The sequence below is a fragment of the Oncorhynchus keta genome, chromosome 1 (genome assembly GCF_023373465.1).
Source record: "Oncorhynchus keta strain PuntledgeMale-10-30-2019 chromosome 1, Oket_V2, whole genome shotgun sequence".
In the NCBI taxonomy this organism is placed as follows: Eukaryota; Metazoa; Chordata; class Actinopteri; order Salmoniformes; family Salmonidae; genus Oncorhynchus; species Oncorhynchus keta.
The window spans coordinates 59,258,899-59,282,593 of record NC_068421.1 but is presented as its reverse complement, the minus strand read 5'-3'; the positions used below and the strand labels follow the sequence as shown (position 1 = coordinate 59,282,593).

The following is a 23,695-nucleotide window of genomic DNA, read 5'->3' as shown; positions in this document are numbered from 1 at the left end:
AAAAAGGCTCTCTAAGGTCAGGGCATGACATGTCTACTTTTCTACTGCTATCAAACAACTGCAGCTGATAAAGGACGAACAAAGCGGTCTCACTTAATATTGACAATTATGTTTTATTTCCAGCATGTCATTAACAATAAAAATGTAATCCAAAATCAAAGTAATTTGTAAAATGAGGTGTAAAAACAAAGGGGGGGGGGGTCAATGTAAATAGTCAGGGTGGCCAGAGTCTGCACAACTCTGCCAGGACCTAGGATCAAGAGAGACACTCAAGTGTTTTAGTACTATATCTCTTGACACAATGAGGAAAATAATCATGGCCTCTAAACCTTCAAGCTGCATAATGGACCCTATTCCTACTAAACTACTGAAAGAGCTGCTTCCTCCTATGTTGAACATAATAAACGGCTCTCTATCCACCGGATGCGTACCAAACTCACTAAAGGTGGCAGTAATAAAGCCTCTATTGAAAATGCCAAACCTTGACTCAGAAAATATAAAAAACTATCATCCTATATTGAATCTCCCATTCCTCTCAAAACAAATTGAAAAAGCTGTTGCGCAGCAAATCACTGCCTTCCTGAAGACAATGTATACCAAATGCTTCAGTCTGGTTTTAGACCCCATCATAGCACTGAGTCTGCACTTGTGAAGGTGGTAAATGACCTTTTAATGGCATCAGACCGAGGCTCTGCATCTGTCCTCGTGCTCCTAGACCTTAGTGCTGCTTTTGATACCATCGATCATCACACATTCTTTTGGAGAAATTGGAAACCCAAATTGGTCTACACGGACAAGTTCTGGCCTGGTTTAGATCTTATCTGTCAGAAAGATATCAGTTTGTCTCTGTGAATGGTTTGTCCTCTGACAAATCAACTGTAAATTTCAGTGTTCCTCAAGGTTCCGTTTTAGGACCACTATTCTTTTCACAATATATTTTACCTCTTGGGGATGTCATTCAAAAACATAATGTTAACTTTCACTGCTATGCGGATGACACACAGCTGTACATTTCAATGAAACATGGTGAAGCCCCAAAATTGCCCTCGCTAGAAGCCTGTATTTCAGACATAAGGAAGTGGATGGCAGCAAACTTTCTACTTTTAAACTCGGACAAAACAGAGATGCTTGTTCTAGGTCCCAAGAAACAAAGAGATCTTCTGTTGAATCTGACAATTACTCTTAATGGTTGTACAGTCGTTTCAAATAAAACTGTGAAGGACCTCGGCGTTACTCTGGACCCTGATCTCTCTTTTGACGAACATATCAAGACTGTTTCAAGGACAGCTTTTTTCCATCTGTGTAACATTGTAAAAATCAGAATTTATGTCCAAACATTATGCAGAAAAATTAATCCATGCTTTTGTTACTTCTAGGTTAGACTACTGTAATGCTCTACTTTCCGGCTACCCGGATAAAGCACAAAATCAACTTCGGTTAGTGCTAAATACGGCTGCTAGAATCCTGACTAGAACTAAAAAAAATTGGATCATTACTCCAGTGCTAGCCTCCCTACACTGGCTTCCTGTCAAGGCAAGGGCTGATTTCAATGTTTTACTGCTAACCTACAAAGTATTACATGGGCTTGCTCCTACCTATCTCTCTGATTTGGTCCTGCCATACATTCCTACACGTACGCTACGATCACAAGACGCAGGCCTCCTAATTGTCCCTAGAATTTCTAATCAAACAGCTGGAGGCAGGGCTTTCTCCTATAGAGCTCAATTTTTATGGAATGGTCTGCCTATCCATGTGAGAGACGCAAACTCGGTCTCAACCTTTAAGTCTTTACTGAAGACTCATCTCTTCAGTGGGTAATATGATTGAGTGTAGTCTGACCCAGGAGTGTGAAGGTGAACGGAAAGGCTCTGGAGCAACGAACCGCCCTTGCTGTCTCTGCCTGGCCGGTTCCCCTCTTTCCACTGGGATTCTCTGCCTCTAACCCTATTACAGGGGCTGAGTCACTGGCTTACTGGTGCTCTTTCATGCCGTCCCTAGGAGGGGTGCGTCACTTGAGTGGGTTGAGTCACTGATGTGATCTTCCTGTCTGGGTTGGCGCCCCCCCTTGGCTTGTGCCGTGGCGCAGATCTTTGTGGGCTATACTCGGCCTTGTCTCAGGATGGTAAGTTGGTGGTTGAAGATATCCCTCTAGTGGTGTGGGGGGCTGTGCTTTGGCAAAGTGGGTGGGGTTATATCCTTCCTATTTGGCCCAGTCCGGGGGTATCATCGGATGGGGCCACAGTGTCTCCTGACCCCTTCTGTCTCAGCCTCCAGTATTTATGCTGCAGCAGTTTATGTGTCGGGGGGCTAGGGTCAGTTTGTTATATCTGGAGTACTTCTCCTGTCTTATCCGGTGTCCTGCTTGAATTTAAGTATGCTCTCTCTAATTCTCTCTTTCTTTCTCTCTCTCGGAGGACCTGAGCCGTAGGACCATGCCTCAGGACTGGCATGATGACTCCTTGCTGTCCCCAGTCCACCTGGCCATGCTGCTGCTCCAGTTTCAACTGTTCTGCCTGCGGCTATGGAATCCTAACCTGTTCACCGGACGTGCTACCTGTCCCAGACCTATCATTTGACTATGCTGGTCATTTATGAACATTTGAACATATTGGCCATGTTCTGGTATAATCTCCACCTGGCACAGCCAGAAGAGGACTGGCCACCCCTCATAGCCTGGTTCCTCTCTAGGTTTCTTCCTAGGTTTTGGCCTTTCTAGGGAGTGTTTCCTAGCCAACGTGCTTCAACACCTGCATTGCTTGCTGTTTGGGGTTTTAGGCTGGGTTTCTGTACAGAACTTTGAGATATCAGCTGATGTACGTACAAAGGGCTATATAAATAAATTTGATTTGACCTGTTTAAAGTTCTTGCTCACATCGGCTATGGAGAGTGTGATCACACAGTCATGCGGGAACTACTGGTGCTCTCATGCATGCTTCAGTGTTGCTTGCCTCGAAGCGAGCATAAAAGGCATCAAGCTCATCTGGTAGGCTTGCGTCACTGTGCAGCTCCGGGTGGGTTTCCCTTTGTAGTCTGTAATAGTTTTCAAGCCCTGCCACATCCGTCGAGCATCAGAGTCAGTGTAGTAGGATTCAATCTAAGTCCTGTATTGACGCTTTGACTGTTTGATGGTTCATCTGAGGGCATAGCGGGATTTATTAAAAGCGTCCGGATCAGTGTCCTGCACCTTGAATATGGCAGCTCTAGCCTTTAGCTCACAGTGGGAGAATTACCCAGGAGCCCCTCATTCAATCAACCAGTTTTATGATGTTTTGAAAACTGGAAGTTGGAATAGAATAAAGAGTGGAGAAAATTAAGGTCAGTGGCATCACTTGAATCAAACAATTCACCCTAAAACATAAACTACCACAACCAACCCTGGTCTCAGAGAATTTCTTATTATTCTGTAAGTACAGTGCATTCAGAAAGTATTCAGACCCCTTCCCTTTTCCACATTTTGTTACATTTACAGCCTTATTCCAAAATTGATTAAAACTTATTTTTTCCTCATCAATCTACACACAATAGCCCACATTGACAAAGTGAAAACAGGTTTTTAGAAATGTTTGCAAATGTATTATACATTTTTAAAAACATAAATACCTTACTTACATAAGTATTCAGACCCTTTGCTATGAGACTCGAAATTGAGCTCAGGTGCATCCTGTTTCCATTGTTTATCCTTGAGATGTTTCTACAACTTGGAGTCCACCTGTGGTAAATTCAATTGATTGGACATGATTTGGAAAGGCACACACCTGTCTATATAAGGTCCCACAGTTGACAGTGCATGTCAGAGCAAAAACCAAACCATGAGGTCGAAGGAATTGTCTGTAGAGCTCCAAGACAGGATTGTGTTGAGGCACAGATCTAGAGAAGGGTACAAAAACATTTCTGCAGCATTGAAGGTCCCCAAGAACACAGTGGCCTCCATCATTCTTAAATGGAAGAAGTTTGGAACCACCAACTCTTCCTAGAGCTGGCCGCCTGGCCAAACTGAGCATATAGTAGGTATATGGATGGACTTAGTAAGGGCTCAGTACAATTATAATCTGATATTGCTCCGATTGACCGAGGAGTCATGTGACATGTTGGGGGGGTGTGGCCTTGGCCTATTTTGGACTTTGAAAGGGCCTGAGGCCAACTTTATCATATATGCTTACTCAAGTATGATGCTGGGGGAGCCGCATGGAGCCACCCACTGAAGGTACAAGTGTCTAGGGGCAAGCCTTCTTATATATACATTGGCCTAGAAGGCCAGCATCCCGGAGTCGCCTTTTCACTGTTGACATTGAGATTGGTGTTTTGTGGGTACTATTTAATGAAGCTGCTAGTTGAGGACTTGTATGGTGTCTGTTTCTCAAACTAGTCACTAATGTACTTGTCCTCTTGCTCAGTTGTTGTGCACTGAGGCCTCCCACTCCTCTTTCTATTCTGGTTAGAACCAGTTTGCTCTGTTCATTGAAGGGAATAGTACACAACGTTGTGTACTACTCCCTTCAGCAATTTCTGGCATGGAATAGCCTTCATTTCTTAGAACAAGAATAGACTGACGAGTTTCAGAAGAAAGTTATTTGTTTCTGGCCATTTGGAGCCTATAATCGAACCCACAAATGCTGATGCTCCAGATACTCAACTAGTGTAAAGAAGGCCAGTTTTATTGCTTCTTTAATCAGGACAACAGTTGTCAGCTGTGCTAACATAATTGCAAAAGGGTTTTCTAATGATCAATTAGTCTTTTAAAATGATAAACTTGGATTTGCTAACACAACGTGCCATTGGAACACAGGAGAGATGGTTGCTGATAATGGGCCTCTGTACGCTTTTGTAGATATTCCATTAAAAAAAATCAATTTCTAGCTACAATAGTTATTTACAACATTAACAATGTCTACACTGTATTTCTGATCAATCTGATGTTATTTTAATGGACAAAAAATGTGCTTTTCTTTCAAAAACAAGGACATTTCCAAGTGACCACAAACTTTTGAACAGTAGTGTACATTCCTACCAAAACCCCTGCCACTGTCACTTTAGGCACAGGGTGAATTGTGAGATTTGGGGCAGACATACGCCACGGAAAAGTATATTTTTTTACCACTAAATTGCCAGGCCGTCGGTGGCTGAATGTCAGCAGCTCTGATCTTCTCTACAGCTCTGACTCACTGTATCACTGCAGGCCAAAGGGCAGCTCTGACACCACATCACACTGAGCACACACACACACACTCTGTCACAAAGCTCCGGGAGGAAGTACAGTATTTGACAAAGGGACCCCCATGGCAATCAAACACACACAGAACATACAGTGTACAGCACTGTGTTTAAAGACAAAGACCCCCCATACAATACCTGTGTAAGACGGACACCTATGTGAGTCTGTGGAGAGTCAGTTATACAATAGTTACTGCATTGGATATTCCACTTCACTATAAGTCAGACAGAAAGTGTAGTTCTTTAAAGCTCCACTGACATGTGACCCTCCATGTCTGCTACAATATAGCTTGTCCTCCAAGGTCATATTTCTGTGCCACTGTCCATCTTATGAAATTAGGCTCAGAGCAGAGATACAGGCAGAGCCGGGGCTATATCTCTTCCTGCACTTATATAAAGATGCATTACATTTTCTGAAATCCAATCTGTTCCCGTCAGCCTGTAGACTTAGGGGAGGAAGAGTTCAGAGTTCCTTTATATATTTTATAGGACATAAAGCTACTGGTCTGTGGCGTACTGGCATGATGCATGACTGTCATTAGGAGTGGGAGCTGCCACAGAACCATAGGAGGAAATTAAATTGTCCCTTGAACTAACACAGGATACCATAGGCAGGCAGGACGAGGTGGGGCTCAATGACTTATGTGTGGATGTGTGGAGAGGGGGTGTCAAAGGTGGATCACATCAGAACTGACTTAGCTTAACCTTTCTGGCGCAGGCATTCCGCTAGCGACCCACCTCAACAACATCCGGTGAAATTGCAGAGCTCCAAATTCAAAATACAGAAATAGTCATAATAAACATTCATAAAAAATACAAGTGTTATACATCGGTTTAAAGATAAACTTCTTGTTAATCCAGCCGCTTTGTCAGATTTCAAAAAGGCTTTACGGCAAAAGCAGACCACCAGGTCAGCACCCTGCTTACAAAAGCATACAAACATTTTACAACCAAGTAAAGGAATTACAAAAGTCAGAAATAGCGATAAAATTAATCACTTAACTTTGAAGATCTTCATATGGTTGCAGTCACAAGAGTGCCAGCTGTACAATAAATGTTTGTTTTGTTCGATAAAGTCAGGATCCTATAAAACTCAACGAGCCGGAAATGTAAGCGTCCAGGACACATGCTACACCGCCAATGAAGCATGCTGCTCCAAAGGAAGGACAAAGGGGGACCTGAATAGGGATAAAGTCATAAACATGAGTTAACACAGTGAGCTAACACTTTAAAAGTTGCAGTGTACTGTGGCACAGCTTGCATGTTGCGGCAGAATTCCATGGCACGTTATTTAAGTGTAAACCACTGGTACCATTAATGCTAGTTAGTGCTAGTTTGACCAGCAGAGGACATCTTTGAGAAGCATTTGATAGCCTTCAATAATGACTGTACTAGAGAATGCGGGCACGCGGGGTTCAATTCCTTGACGAGGAGGAAGGTGTAAGCTGTCCTTGTAAATAAGAATTTGTTCTTAACTGATTCCATATGTCTTATTTCATAGTTGTGATGTCTTCACTATTATTCTACAATGTAGAAAATAGTGACAATAAAGAACCCTGGAATGAGTAGGTGTGTCCAAACTTTTGACTGTTACTTGCTTAATTTAATTAATTTAATGAATATTATGTTTCTATTCCAAGAAAAATGAAAAACCCTCAGGGTTTCCGTTAGGATGGAACGGAAAATCTGGCGCTGTACAATATGACGGTCGGGAGTACAGTTCTGGGCTATTTAGCTAAATCCCTGTGTCGTGTGGGCAGGGCACACGGGAGACCTGGGTTCAATTCACCGATGGGGAGGAAGGAGTAGGCTGTCCCTGTTCTTAACTAAGAGCATAACATCTGCACCCTGATTTTCTAATTCTAGTCTAACCAAAAACCCAAATGGAGATTCAGTGAAAATAAAAATCTCATTGATTTATCAAGACCAGTCCCCATGCTTGTCTCAGAGCAGCACGAAACGATGCTAAAATAGTTGTAGGCTTTTGCTTCTAACTTCAATATGCTCTTTAAATAAATAATACCTACCTACACCACTTTTAACAGCACGTTACTCAACACTAGTGAGATTCATGTCGCCTACGGTGGGGTGAGACATTGTTACTAATTTATAAATAAATCCAGTTTGTTATTTAGGATTTATTTCTGTTTTTAGAGGGAGAAAAAACAAAAACCTACAGTCATCTCATGGGTCTCCCAGTTGAGGCTGGCAGGGGTATTGAACCAGCATCTATAGCAACACAGCTTCTTAGACCGTTGCACCACTCAGGCGTTGTGCTACAGTACTACAGTAAGAGCAAAATAATCCTAACAAAATAAAATAATAAAAACCTTAGTGTAACAACAGTTTTAGTAAGTAATACTGAAGTCGTGCACAATTATCAGTTTCTATTTAGGTTTATGTTGCCGATTCATAGTCCGTTAGAGACACGGTAGGACCCAAAATCATAATCAGTGCTCTAACTCCCCCCTTGCGCTGGTCTGGAGCAATGAAGAAGTCCCATGGCGTAAGCTCGCAACTATTAAAGGAGGAACCACTGTACAAGTAAAGTGTTTCTTCACCATCATTTCCCATTACACATTCCATAGGATTTACTTTTTATTGGTCTTATTCCAATGAGCTTTCACAAGAAGCAAATAAATACCAATCACACTATGGAAATATTGACTCATGTACCAGAGAGACCACAGGGGTTGTGCTGAGTCAACGAAGACAGTAGGTTGACTGGACCCCAGTGGAGAACTGTTCTGCCCTAGAGGCCCCTTGGGTAACATCTTTCTTCAGAGCCTATTCAGCAGTGTTGCTGCATCCCTCTGGAGGAGGAGAAGGACAGTAGTAACAGTTACATAAAGCCTAAAGCTCTGGGCGGTGTGGCCACTTGCACGCTGTGTCCTCTGGCAGATGATGTTTCACCCAGTTAGATGTCAAAGATGGAGGGAGGTGGGGGGGGGGGCGGAGAGGTGCGAGGGGGATGGGGGTTGTGTCACCTCAGAGGAAGAGAGGACACAGGGACATGCTGCTGCTGCTTCATCTGTTGCCGCACTGTCCTCAATATGGGAGACAGACACGTTACGACAGTGTATCTGTGTCCTCTACTCAACACCATCAGATGATTAGGACACAGGTTGATGGTATTCCTTGTCTCCTATGTGAGAAAACCCAGCAGACATGCCTGTGTGTGCCCGTGTGTGTGCCCCCGTGTGTGTGCCCGTGTGCGTGTGTGTGTGTGTGTGTATGCGTGTGTGTGTGTGTGTGTGTATGTGTGTGTGTGTGGAATCCTTTCCCCAGAGGGTTCTCCTATGGGAACAGCTGAAGAACTCTTTTGAAACTTTTTTTCCTAAGAGTGTACATGGAATGTGTGACCGGGTGAGATACATGGAGAGGGACAATGTATACCTTTAGAGAGCCATTGAGAATGAGCTGCTGAATGTCTAATGAGAAACAGAAACTCTGACCGCCTAAGGCCCAGACGCCACACTCTGATAAATCAGTAGCCTACGCATTGTCTAACAGTGTGGACATTGCAAACAATGACAATACCTTTCTCTCAACGTAAAAGTGGATTTTCTGGGTGTCAGAAGTACACTACATCACCAAGAGTATGTAGACACCTGCTCGTCAAACATCTCATTCCAAAATCATAGGCATTAATAAGGAGTTGGGCCCCCCTTTGCTGCTTTAACAGCCTCCACTCTTCTGGGAAGGCTTTCCACTAGATGCTGGAACATTGCTGCAGGGACTTGCTTCCATTCATCCACAAGAGCATTAGTGAGGTCGGGCACTGATGTTGGGGGATTAGACCTGGCTCGCAGTCGGCGTTCCAATTCATCCACACCGATTTCGACAAACCATTTCTGTGCGGACCTCGCTTTGTGCATGGAGACATTGTCATGGTGAAACAGGAAAGGGCCTTCCCTAAACTGTTGCCACAAAGTTGGAAGCACAGAATCATCTAGAATGTCATTGTATGCTATAGCGTTAACATTTCCCTTCACTAGAACCAAGAGGCCTAGCCGGAACCATGAAAAAACATCCCCAGACCATTATTCCTCCTCCACCAAAAATTCCAATTGGCACTAGCATTAGCATTTTCCTGGCAAAACCCAGGTTCGTCCGTCGGAGAGCCAGATGGTGAAGCGTGTTTCATCACACCAGAGAACGCATTTCCACTGCTCCAGAGTCCAGAGAGCTTTACACCACTCCAGCTGATGCTTCACATTGTGCATAGTGATCTTAGGCTTGTGTGCAGCTACTCGACCATGGAAACCGATTTCATGAAGCTCCCAACGAATAATTATTGCGCTGGCGTTGCTTCCAGAGGCAGTTTGGAACTCGGTAGTGAGTGTTGCAACCGAGGACAGATTATTTTTACGCGCTTCAACACTTGGTGGGCCCGTTCTGTGAGCCTATATGGCCTACCACCTTGCTGCTTAGCCGTTGTTGCTCCTAGACTTTTCCTCTTCACAATAACAGCACTTACAGTTGACCAGGGCAACTCTAGCAGGGCAGAAATTTGACAAACTGACTTTTTGGAAAGGTGGCATCCTATGGCGGTGTCACGTTGAAAGTCACTGAGCTCATCAGTAAGGCCATTCTACTTCCAATGTTGTCTATGGGGATTGCATGGCCATGTGCTAGATTTTATACACAACGGGTGAGGCTGAAATAGCCAAATCCACTCATTTGAACGGGTGTCCATATACTTTTGTATATATAGTGTATCATGACTAATCTGTTTCAACACTGAAACCACGGCTAACTTTTTACACTGCGCTGTCAATACGACCACGCACTGACGCCTGTGTTTACACTACCCTGTACAAAGAAACACTTTTGTGGGGATCGGAGGCGACAGTTCAGACTCATTGTGCCATTATCACCGTGTAATCGGATGCCTGCATCAGTGTGTATCCCAGTATACTGTATCTCAAGTAGCTGATGATGAATAAAACACCCTCATGTCTGATGGCCTGAGGAAGATCTAGATGTGATGAGCTGTCTTGGCTGGATCACGGTAGTAACATCGTTGGTTCTGACATTAGGGAAGAAGGGGAGCATGAGAGGGAGAGAGCAGTTCCAGGAATAACGGGGCCTTCCTGGCTTTACGTGCTCTTCCTGTGATAGGAGGCGTGTGCATCTCTTCAGCTAGAGATCTCTCTCTCTCTCTCTCTCTCTCCATCTCGGTCACCAAGTAGGGAGTAGTAGGGATTGATGTGCGGTGTCAGGAGCATACTTGTTGTAACCGGTCCGAACAGTCGTGAGATAATGTAATGGGCATATATTTAGCTAGGGAACAGAGAGTGTGGTTTCACTCTACATTAAGTGGCCTAAATGTATGTTTTTGAGAAGTTACATAAAGAGGTAGTGTAGTTAGAGAGTAGGTACAAATTGCTACATAGCACTAACTGTTGTATCTCCATCACTAGGGCGTAAGGAATAGGGAGAAGCACATCTCTATTGAACGTTTGTATTCATTATCCCATGCGGGTGAAATGACTTACAACGGGTGCACTTGTGTATGATACAGATCATGTCAAATTGGTTCAGGGAAACCCTTTCCTGTGAATTTAGTCTAACTTTTATCTTACTGTACTAGCCGACTTAAATGTTATCTGATTGGAGACTTGGTTTATATAATCCCTCATTCAAATGCAAATTCATTCTGTTTCAAGCACACAATTTCCCCTCGTCGCTCCCTAGTATTGTGAACCAGAAAACAGGATGATTATCTCTCCAAGATAATAACAAAAAGGTATTGGAGACTGAGATAGAGGGACAGAAACTAGAGACAGGATGGAATCCTGTCTCAGGTCTTGAAGAGAAGCCAAACAGTAGATGACAGAGGCGGAGTCGGAGGCACTGTTCTCCTCTGTTCTCAACATTAGCCAGATGCTGCAATTAGACAACAAAGCCTGGCAAATGATTGCAGGCCAGGGGGACGTGCTGCTGACAGACTGAATAATACTCCACCAGATCACCCAGTATCTAAGAACTCCATGGAGACTCAGCTGCAATGTCCTTATAGAGCAGTGTTCTCCTTCTTAAGAGACTTGACCACATGCTTTGATCTGACGACACAGACTGGTGGATGCTGGTAGGGACAGGGACAGGGATTTCCCTGACTACGTGACTTGACCAGGGAAAACTCTAGGCCGTACTAATAACCTATGTCTACGGCTCTGAGATTCTCCTGGTCACATGGCTTGGTCCTCATCGACGGCGGTCTTACCTTCTCCTGGTACTGGCGCCGGGATGAGTCCAAGGACTGGATGAGGGCGGTGGCATGGCCAATGAACATGGCATAGCAGGTGGCGCCCACGATCATACTGAGCATGGTCAGCCAGATATCAGACATGCTCTCTGGGGCTTGGCGCCCGTAACCGATACACAGCATGTGACTCATGGCCTTGAACAGGGCAAAGGAGTACAGCTCGCTCCACGAGTCGTTCTGTTGGGAGAGAGAAAAAAAAACAGGGTTTCTGTTACAAAAGAGGATATTATATAGAAAGAATAACATTGCATTAAAACCACATTTTCAATCTCACTGTACAAAAAAACATGACTATGATACCAACCTAAAAGTCTAAAATAGAAAGCCTTTAAAAAGAGAGAGAAAGAGAGAGGGGGGGGGGATATGAGAAAGTTCCTGAAAGAAAGCTGCGATCTCTCCTCTGGAGTAGGTAAGGAGTTTGGCTCCATTGTACTAGCTTGCTGCTTGTTGAAGGCCTAATCACTCCACCATAGTGTTGTTGAGTCAGGTATAGAAGGCCTCTTCAGACTGGGCTCTAATGAGGAGCCATTACATCTGCCTCCTCCACTCTGCCTTTGATTTGTGTATACAGTGAGACTAGTCATGTTAGAGTCATTATAAACAGTCTACTCAGCCGTAAACAGCAACACTGACTGAGAAACGCTGCCTGGCTACAGGTTTACTCATCCAGGGAAATGTCACTGTTAATCTTCTCCTCTGCCATCTACAGTGCTTTTGGTTCAGAGTTAGACTGGCCTGGCGGTATTAGTTATTCCGTTTATTTGGCAGGTACAATGTACAACAAAACATACGTCTCAGAGTAAGAGAAGTGATCCATTGCACCAGCTTTAGCAGACATTTACATCTGCAGTCCCCTGGCAGGTGAACATATAAACATGAATACATGAAGTACAAACCGACATTTAAAAAAAAACAGAGATCAGAACATGCTTTACAGAGTTATCTGCATGCCATAGAGAGCCGAGCCCAACAGAGCAGTCTCCACTATCAACGGTTGACTCCTTCTGGATCGGCTATCTGCATGCCATAGAGAGCCGAGCCCAACAGAGCAGTCTCCACTATCAACGGTTGACTCCTTCTGGATCGGCTATCTGCATGCCGTAGAGAGCCGAGCCCAAAAGAGCAGTCTCCACTATCAACGGTTGACTCCTTCTGGATCGGCTATCTGCATGCCATAGAGAGCCGAGCCCAACAGAGCAGTCTCCACTATCAACGGTTGACTCCTTCTGGATCGGCTATCTGCATGCCGTAGAGAGCCGAGCCCAACAGAGCAGTCTCCACTATCAACGGTTGACTCCTTCTGGATCGGCTATCTGCATGCCGTAGAGAGCCGAGCCCAACAGAGCAGTCTCCACTATCAACGGTTGACTCCTTCTGGATCGGCTATCTGCATGCCGTAGAGAGCCGAGCCCAACAGAGCAGTCTCCACTATCAACGGTTGACTCCTTCTGGATCGGCTATCTGCATGCCGTAGAGAGCCGAGCCCAACAGAGCAGTCTCCACTATCAACGGTTGACTCCTTCTGGATCGGCTATCTGCATGCCGTAGAGAGCCGAGCCCAACAGAGCAGTCTCCACTATCAACGGTTGACTCCTTCTGGATCTGCGATCTGCATGCCGTAGAGAGCCGAGCCCAACAGAGCAGTCTCCACTATCAACGGTTGACTCCTTCTGGATCGGATTGTATCGGTTTTGAATTTCTTTGAACACCATTTGCATTCAATTCAAAATGCTTTAGTTGGGAGAGGAGTTGGGGTGGAAATCAGGAGAAATGAGTGCGAGGCACCATCAGATTGTTTTGAAATGTGACAGAGCGAATTGGATGGAAAGGAATAATGGAAGAGGACAGATAGGTACTGTGTGGAATTGCATGGGGATGAGATGAGATGAGATCTTGGGAGCACTCAGCAGTCAGCACTGAGGAGGGACTGCCAGTAAAGAGCCAAAGCAGAGATGGAGATGTATTTGTGTGTCGTTATATGGAACCTCCCTCTCTCTCTCTTTGCTAGGGGCAGCTTTAGCCTCAGACCTGGTCCCAATACCTTGGGTGTGCAATAGAGGCAGAGCTGCATCTCCTTCTTTCTCTCTCTGTCCCCCTGGTCTATCAGCATGCTGTCTACAGAGCATGCCTGCCAGGCAAACAGCAGCAGCAACCAGTCACCCTGAGCTCCAAACTCTGAGCCGGAAATAGCACACACACACACACACAAACACACGCACCCATCCAATGCCAGATCAGGACAGAATTAGCAGCGAATGTTCACTATTGTGGACTGTGGTCTCAAGACTGAGCTGAAATATTGTCTGATGAAATATATATCTATATATATCTATATATATTAACCTTTATTTAACTAGGCAAGTCAGTTAAGAAAAGAATTGGCCTACCCCGGCCAACGCTGGGCCAATTGTGTGCCGCCCTATTTTTTTATTTTTTTAAATGTATTTTACCTTTATTTAACCAGGCAAGTCAGTTAAGTCATTTTCAATGACGGAACAGTGGGTTATTAACTGCCTGTTGGGACTCTCACGGCCGGATGTGATACAGCCTGGATATGTATACTCCCTACCACCAGGCCTGTTTGACTGACATGTGCAGGTAGCTACAATAACTCTGTCAGAACCAGAGAAACAGTCCAACATGGATGAAAAAGGAATACATTCAGATAAAGACATGCCTTTGAGGAATGTGACAGGCAGATGTAGCGAGCTGCTCTGGCTCGGCCTGCTTGCAGTAGCTTATCTGAATTTACAATGTTCACCCAGGCTTTTATACTAACGTCTCTATGCTGCCTCACTGCACTCCCGAGTTTGAGGAACTGAGCACAGCACACACACACAGCGCCTGTGATCTAAAGACCCAATCCCCAGTGCAGATGACTGAACATCCTCCACAGTACTGACACATCCATTTTCTCTGTCTCGGTAGGACAATACCATATTTTACCCACCGCACTGTGTGTGTATGTGTGCCTGTGTGTGTCGCACCGCACCATTACTGCTTCCATAATGACAGGGAGTTGACAGAAATGCTAATCCATTAGAACATGCATCCATCCTACAGGTACGGGAGCTCAGATTTGTGATCAAATGATGAAACATAGTCCCCAATCCCCACAGCAATAACGTCAACAGACCGCCTGGTGTTTAGACAGGAGCAGGTGAATCATCTCTGTTCTGTACTCTGATTCCCACACCGATATGATATAGGCATACACTTTCCACTAAAAATAACCCATTACAATGACAATGGGTGACATGTGGACCCAGCTCATAAGGTATTGGCTCTGAGGGATAGTGTGGAATACACACGACAGCTCCATTGAAGCAGGCTACAACCCAACATTCTCTGCCAAGGAGAAGAAGGTGCAAATGCTAGAGAAAAATCAAATCCCCCAGTCGAGTGTGCAACCGTCACTTAGGATCAAACTACACCTTTCACTACATGATGCACGCCACTGAGCTCTGTTTTGTTATTCACAATTCAGCAGCAATACAGAGCATAATCTCCCCCATCCATTGCATTAGTCATTCCCCAGCTAAAGGAACAGGGGCAAAGCCTAATTGTACATAATCCATTTACAGAGAGGAGCACTCATGCAGTATGGGTTGTGCATGAGCTATGATGGCATAATCAGAGATAAACACAGATTTGTTCCAAGATCCTGGAGGGAGGTAAGATGTGGAAGGAGAAGGAAGGAGGGGTCATGGTGTGTGTGTGTGTGTGTGCATGTGTATGTGTGTGTTTGTGCGTCTGTGGACTTTTTGTCACTATTGCTCCCTCACTTCTGCGCTGTGCCTCGGAGCTTACGTTTAACCTCTGAGTGGCCTGCCTTCATAGATGGATAACAGTGAGAGCTGAGTAAAAGGCTCTTTCTTCAGCTACATTCACCATGTCAGATGCCTAAACTGGTACAGCCATCTTTACCATCCCTAAGGACCGTGGGTAGGCATGATAGGAGGTTGAGATGCTGAGCCACTCTAATGGATTCAGTCATTTAATAAATGGAGGATATCCTTATTAGACATTGAAACAAGGATATTTCCTGTGGCTCTGTGGCTCTGTGGGTGGGTGGGTGGGTGGGTGGGTGGGTGGGTGAGTGTGCGCACATACAGTGCCTTCAGAAAGTATTCACACCAATTGACTTTTTCCACATTTTGTTGCGTTACAAAGGAGGATTATGATGGATTTTATTGTCATTTTTGGCCAACGATCTACACAACATACTATGTAATGTCAAAGTGGAAGAAAAATCCTAACATTTTTTTATTTTTTTTTGTGTCAAATAAACACTAATATATCTTGATTCAATAAGTATTCAATCCCCTGAGACAATATATGTTAGAATTACATTTGGCAGTGATTACAGATGTGAGTCTTCTGGGTAAGTTTCTAAGAAATTTGCACCCCTGGATTGTACAATATTTGCCCTTTTTTAAAATTCATTAAACTCTGTTAAGTCGGTTGTTGATCATTGCTAGACACCCATTTCTAAGTCTTGCCATCGATTTTCAAGCCAATTTAAGACAGAAATGTAAGTAACTAGGTCTCGTCCTGGTAAGCAACTCCAATTTAGATTTGGCCTTGAGTTTTAGGTTTAACTGTTCTTTGCTCCATTCTGTTTCATTTTATCCTAAAAAAAATATCCCTATTCCTTGCCGATGACAAGCATATCCATAACATGATGCAGCCACCACCATGCTTGAAAATATGAAGAGTGGTACTCAGTGATGTGTTGTGTTGGTTTGGCCCAAACGTAACGCTTTGCATTCAGGACAAAAAGTGAACTTCTTTGCCACATTCTTTGCAATGTTTTACACTGTTGTAAACAGGATGCTTGCTTTGGAATATTTGTATTCTGTAACAGGCTTCCTTCTTTTCACTCTGTCAATTAGGTTCGTATTTTGGGGTAACTACAATGTTGTTGATCCATCCTCAGTTTTCTCATATCACAACCATTAAACTATTAACTGTTTTAAAATCACCATTGTCTTGATTGTAAAATCCCTGAGTGGTTTCCTTTCTCTCCGGCAACGTAGTTAGGAAGGACGCCTGTATCTTTGTAGTGACTAGGTGTATTAATACACCATTCAAAGCCTAACAAATAACTTCACCATGCGTAAAGGGATATTCCATGTGTAACTCTGTGTTGTTGTTTGTGTCGCACTGCTTTGCTTTATCTTGGCCAGGTCGCAGTTGTAAATGAGAACTTATTCTCAACTGACTTACCTGGTTAAATAAATGTGAAATATATATATATATTTTTTTGTCAACTAAATTGCTTTGGATAAAAGTTTAATATATTACATTATTACTTTAACCACTATTATTGAACACAGAATGAGTCCTTGCAACTTTTGTGATATGTTAAGTACATTTTAACTCCTGAATTTATTTAGGCTTGCCATAACAAAGGGGTTGAATACTTATCGGCTCAAGACATTTCAGCTTTTCATTTTTTTTTTTTTTCGAAAATGTTCTACAAACAAAATTCCACTTTGATATTATAGGGTATTGTGTGTAGATCGGTGACACAAAATCTAAATTTAATACATTTTAAATTCAGGTTGTAACACAACAAAATGTGGAAAAAGTAAAGGGGTGTGAACACTGTCTGAAGGCTCTGTATGTGTGTGTATGTGCATGCCCCAGGACTACCTGACATGATGACTCCTTGCTGTCCCCTGTCCACCTGACCGTGCTGCTGCTCCAGTTTCAACTGTTCTGCCTTATTATTATTCGACCATGCTGGTCATTTATGAACATTTGAACATCTTGGCCATGTTCTGTTATAATCTCCACCCGGCACAGCCAGAAGAGCACTGGCCACCCCAACCCTCTCTAGGTTTCTTCCTAGGTTTTGGCCTTTCTAGGGAGTTTTTCCTAGCCACTGTGCTTCTACACCTGCATTGCTTGCTGTTTGGGGTTTTAGGCTGGGTTTCTGTACAGCACTTTGAGATATCAGCTGATGTACGAAGGGCTATATAAATAAATTTGATTTGATGTGTTTTTTTAATAAATAAATAAAATACATATATATATATACATTGCACCTTTATTTAACCAGGTAGACTAGTTTAAAACTGCAACCTGGCCAAGATAAAGGAAAGCAGTGACAAAAACAACAGAGTTACACATGGGATAAACAAACGTACAGTCAATAACAATGGAAAAGGTCTATGTGCAGTGTGTGCAAATGTAGTAAGATTAGGGAGGTAAGTCAATAAATAGGCCAAAGAGGCAAAATCATTACAATTGAGCATTGACACTGGAGTGATAGATGTGCAGATGATGATGTGCAAGTAGAGATACTGGGGTGCAAAAGAGCAACAACAACAAAAAAATACAAATATGGGGATGAGGTTGTTGGGTGTGCTATTTACAGATGGGCTGTGTACAGGTACAGTGATCGGTAAGCTGCTCTGACAGCTGATGCTTAAAGTTAGAGAGGGAGATATAAGTCTCGTCTTAGTAACTGTATTTTCCCTGGCTGCCCTGCATCTTCTAGCCAGATGAACCCTGGCATGAGATCCGGATTACTCTATCTCAGGTCTAAGATTATAAAGGGCAGATGGATAGTGAGATGATCCAGGGCTTTATTATAATTCCATTGATCTAAGAGCCATACAGGATAAGGTATATGAGATGAAAGCACCTGGCCCTGACTTGGGATTCATAACAGAGAGGACATTTTTATTTAATTTGATCAGGTGGCAATAAACTTAAATCCTGGCTTATAGCAGAACAGTCCGTATCTAATAACAATGAGGTGGGTGCTTATATTTGTCCTATTTCAGACATGTACCAAGTGTGTATCATACTCATGTGTGAATTGGAAATCCCAACTCCCCGAGACACCCAATGGCAACCCTGGAGCAATTAGGGTTAATTGCCTTGCTCGACCTATTTGGCTCGGGGATTCAAACTAGCAACCGTTCGGTTACTGGCCCAACACTCTAACCGCTAGGCTACCTGCTATCAGTGGTCAGATCAGGGAGGGTCAGGTATATTAACATGTTGACTTGTTGACTTGCTGCACCCTCGACAACTACTGTGATTATTATTAATTGACCATGCTGGTCATTTATGAACATTTGAACGTCTTGGCCATGTTCTGTTATAATCTCCACCCGGCACAGCCAGAAGACGACTGGCCACCCCCCACCCCTGGTTCCTCTCTAGGTTTCTTCCTAGGTTTTGGCCTTTCTAGGGAGTTTTTCCTAGCCACCGTGCTTCTACACCTGCATTGCTTGCTGTTTGGGGTTTTAGGCTGGGTTTCTGTACAGCACTTTGAGATATCAGCTGATGTAAGAAGGGCTTTATAAATACATTTGATTTGACTGGCTGTTTGATGAAGGGACCTCCTGGTAATTCTCTCCCACGGGGCCTTAAGATAGTTGGAGGAAAGCCTCTCCCACACCTGATGCTCTGGCTCAGTGAATTAGCCCAGTAGGGACCTGGAGAAGTGGCTTCCTGTGTGTTTGTGTGTGTGTTACAGCTGGGTAGAATACCATATTTTACTATACTGAAGACTTGCATTGATGCAAGGACCGGCTTGTGTTTTTACTTCTATAACGGTATTTCACTGTTTGGTTTGTTAAATGTGATACTCCACTCTGCAGCGTGTAAAGACCGTTTGTATAGGTTACTTCGCTATACTTAATTTGTCTCTCTCCCTCTCTCACACAACAAGCCCCACCCTGCCATGTGACTCGAGGAGCGCAGTTGTCGTTTCGCGACCATTTGCTGTTCACTCTTCAGTCTGCATGTTCAAGACTGACAACATTGCTCCATTCCACTTTGCTTCCTAATATAAATCCACAAGTATTCTATAATTACACTTAGATTGTGTATCTTACAGTCTGCAAACAGCTAGTTTGTCTTTTCTTAGCAAGTTGTAGCTACAATAAATCATGTTTGCTCCAATTGCTTTTCACTAGTTAGCTGGCTAGCTGGTTGTTTGTGCATTAGTATCTTCTAAATCAGAGAGAAATAGGCAAAGCATGAATATGTTAGCTGTATTACATTTAATGAAGACAAAGATACTTCCGGCGCCGACAGAGATGGCCGCCTCGCTTCGCGTTCCTAGGAAACTAAGCAGTTTTTTGTTTTTTTAAGTGTTATTTCTTACATTAGTACCCCAGGTCATCTTAGGTTTCATTACATACAGTTGAGAAGAACTACTGAATATAAGATCAGCGTCAACTCACCATCAGTACGACCAAGAATATGTTTTTCGCGACGCGGATCCAGTGTTCTGCCATACAAACAGGACAACGGAATGGATCGCATGCAGCGACCCAAAAAAACGACTCCGAAAAAGAGGGAAATGCGGCGGTCTTCTGGTCAGACTCCGGAGACGGGCACACCGTGAACCACTCCCTAGCATTCTTCTTGCCAATGCCCAGTCTCTAGACAACAAGGTTGATGAAATCCGAGCAAGGGTAGCATTCCAGAGGGACATCAGAGACTGTAACGTTCTGTGCTTCACGGACACATGGCTCACTGGAGAGACGCTATCCGAAGCGGTGCAACCAACGGGTTTCTCCACGCATCGCGCCGACAGAAACAAACACCTTTCTGGTAAGAAGAGGGGCGGGGGCGTATGCCTTATGGCTAACGAGACATGGTGTGATGAAAGAAATATACAGGAACTCAAATCCTTCTGTTCACCTGATTTAGAATTCCTCACAATCCAATGTAGACTGCGTTATCTACCAAGAGAATTCTCTTCGATTATAATCACAGCCGTATATATCCCCCCCCAAGCAGACACATCGATGGCTCTGAACAAACTTTATTTAACTCTTTGCAAACTGGAAACAATTTATCCGGAGGCTGCATTCATTGTAACTGGGGATTTTAACAAGGCTAATCTGAAAACAAGACTCCCTAAATTTTATCAGCATATCGATTGCGCAACCAGGGGTGGAAAAACCTTGGATCATTGTTACTCTAACTTCCGCGACGCATATAAGGCCCTGCCCCGCCCCCCTTTCGGAAAAGCTGACCACGACTCCATTTTGCTGATCCCTGCCTACAGACAGAAACTAAAACTAGAGGCTCCCAACGCTGAGGTCTGTCCAACGCTGGTCCGACCAAGCTGACTCCACACTCCTAGACTGCTTCCATCACGTGGACTGGGATATGTTTCGTATTGCGTCAGATAACAACATTGACGAATACGCTGATTCGGTGTGCGAGTTCATTAGAACGTGCGTTGAAGATGTCGTTCCCATAGCAACGATTAAAACATTCCATAACCAGAAACCGTGGATTGATGGCAGCATTCGCGTGAAACTGAAAGCGCGAACCACTGCTTTTAATCAGGGCAAGGTGTTTGGTAACATGACCGAATACAAACAGTGCAGCTATTCCCTCCGCAAGGCTATCAAACAAGCTAAGCGTCAGTACAGAGACAAAGTAGAATCTCAATTCAACGGCTCAGACTCAAGAGGCATGTGGCAGGGTCTACAGTCAATCACGGACTACAGGAAGAAATCCAGCCCAGTCACGGACCAGGATGTCTTGCTCCCAGGCAGACTAAATAACTTTTTTGCCTGCTTTGAGGACAATACAGTGCCACTGACACGGCCTGCAACGAAAACATGGGGTCTCTCCTTCACTGCAGCCGAGGTGAGTAAGACATTTAAACGTGTTAACCCTCGCAAGGCTGCAGGCCCAGACGGCATCCCCAGCCGCGCCCTCAGAGCATGCGCAGACCTAGCTGGCCGGTGTGTTTACGGACATATTCAATCAATCCCTATACCAGTCTGCTGTTCCCACATGCTTCAAGAGGGTCACCATTGTTCCTGTTCCCAAGAAAGCTAAGGTAACTGAGCTAAACGACTACCGCCCAGTAGCACTCACTTCCGCCATCATGAAGTGCTTTGAGAGACTAGTCAAGGACCATATCACCTCCACCCTACCTGACACCCGAGACCCACTCCAATTTGCTTACCGCCCAAATAGGTCCACAGACGATGCGATCTCAACCACACTGCCCTAACCCATCTGGACAAGAGGAATACCTATGTGAGAATGCTGTTCATCGACTACAGCTCGGCATTCAACACCATAGTACCCTCCAAGCTCGTCATCAAGCTCGAGACCCTGGGTCTCGACCCCGCCCTGTGCAACTGGGTACTGGACTTCCTGACGGGCCGCCCCCAGGTGGTGAGGGTAGGTAACAACATCTCCTCCCCTCTGATCCTCAACACTGGGGCCCCACAAGGGTGCGTTCTGAGCCCTCTCCTGTACTCCCTGTTCACCCACGACTGCGTGGCCACGCACGCCTCCAACTCAAGCTTGATTACCAACAACGACGAGACGGCCTACAGGGAGGAGGTGAGGGCCCTCGGAGTGTGGTGTCAGGAAAATAACCTCACACTCAACGTCAACAAAACTAAGGAGATGATTGTGGACTTCAGGAAACAGCAGAGGGAACACCCCCCTATCCACATCGATGGAACAGTAGTGGAGAGGGTAGCAAGTTTTAAGTTCCTCGGCATACACATCACAGACAAACTGAATTGGTCCACTCACACAGACAGCATCGTGAAGAAGGCGCAGCAGCGTCTCTTCAACCTCAGGAGGCTGAAGAAATTTGGCTTGTCACCAAAAACACTCACAAACTTCTACAGATGCACAATCGAGAGCATCCTGGCAGGCTGTATCACCGCCTGGTACGGCAACTGCTCCGCCCTCAACCGTAAGGCTCTCCCAGAGGGTAGTGAGGTCTGCACAACGCATCACCGGGGGCAAACTACCTGCCCTCCAGGACACCTACACCACCCGATGTTACAGGAAGGCCATAAAGATCATCAAGGACATCAACCACCCGAGCCACTGCCTGTTCACCCCGCCATCATCCAGAAGGTGAGGTCAGTACAGGTGCATCAAAGCTGGGACCGAGAGACTGAAAAACAGCTTCTATCTCAAGGCCATCAGACTGTTAAACAGCCACCACTAACATTGAGTGGCCGCTGCCAACACACTGACACTGACCCAACTCCAGCCACTTTAATAATGGGAATTGATGGGAAATGATGTAAATATATCACTAGCCACTTTAAACAATGCTACCTTATATAATGTTACTTACCCTACATTATTCATCTCATATGCATACGTATATACTGTACTCTATATCATCGACTGCATCCTTATGTAATACATGTATCACTAGCCACTTTAACTATGCCACTTTGTTTACATACTCATCTTATATGTATATAATGTACTCGATACCATCTACTGTATCTTGCCTATGCTGCTCTGTACCATCACTCATTCATATATCCTTATGTACATATTATTTATCCCCTTACACTGTGTATAAGACAGTAGTTTAGGAATTGTTAGATTACTTGTTGGTTAATACTGCATTGTCGGAACTAGAAGCACAAGCATTTCGCTACACTCGCATTAACATCTGCTAACCATGTGTATGTGACAAATACAATTTGATTTGATTTGATTTAGATTAAAGGGTCTCCTTGGAAACACTGGCCAACATTTTGGTTCCGACCCTGTCACAATAATGCCACCCTGGCTTTTTCATTTGTTGTCAAACAATACGGTATTCAAAGTGCCTATTGTTATATTCTAACTATAGAATTATAATAATCATTGTATTCCCCTTTTTCAATTGCAAGTCAAATCGCAATTTCAATAGTTCGGACTCTATGTTTTGCACATATTGTGCAGACCAACATGGCAGTGTGGAAATAATCTCAAATGAGTGCAGGGAATCCAGAAATGTATGAAAATGCTTATTTTCAGAAAGGAGACAGAGCCATTGAAATCACTTAGAATGTACAGTTGAAGTCAGAAGTTTACATACACTTAGGTTGGAATCATTAAAACTTTTTTTCAACCACTTCACACATTCCCTGTTAACAAACTATAGTTTTGGCAAGTTGGTTAGGACACCTACTTTGTTTACATACACTAAGTTGACTGTGCTTTTAAACAGCTTGGAAAATTTCAGAAAATGATGTCATGGCTTTAGAAGCTTCTGATTGGCTAATTGACAACATTTGAGTCAATTGGAGGTGTACCTGTGGATGTATTTCAAGGCCTACCTTCAAACTCAGTGCCTCTTTGATTTTCCCATGATGTCAAGCTAAAGAAATCAGCCAAGACCTCAGAAAAATAATTGTAGACCTCCACAAGTCTGGTTCATCCTTGGGAGCAATTTCTAAACGCCTG

At 44.1% G+C, this 23,695-nt stretch overlaps 1 protein-coding gene across 1 annotated transcript in view; it reads right to left on the bottom strand.

Annotated features, from left to right (window-relative positions):
* The window catches only part of LOC118389438 (potassium/sodium hyperpolarization-activated cyclic nucleotide-gated channel 2), a 75,898-nt gene that overhangs the window by 35,712 nt on the left and 16,491 nt on the right, over positions 1-23,695 (bottom strand). Inside the window, exon 4 of the mRNA XM_035779343.2 lies at positions 11,441-11,659. Within this exon, the coding sequence (XP_035635236.1) occupies positions 11,441-11,659 (219 nt within the window). The remainder of the gene's footprint in view (positions 1-11,440; positions 11,660-23,695) is intronic.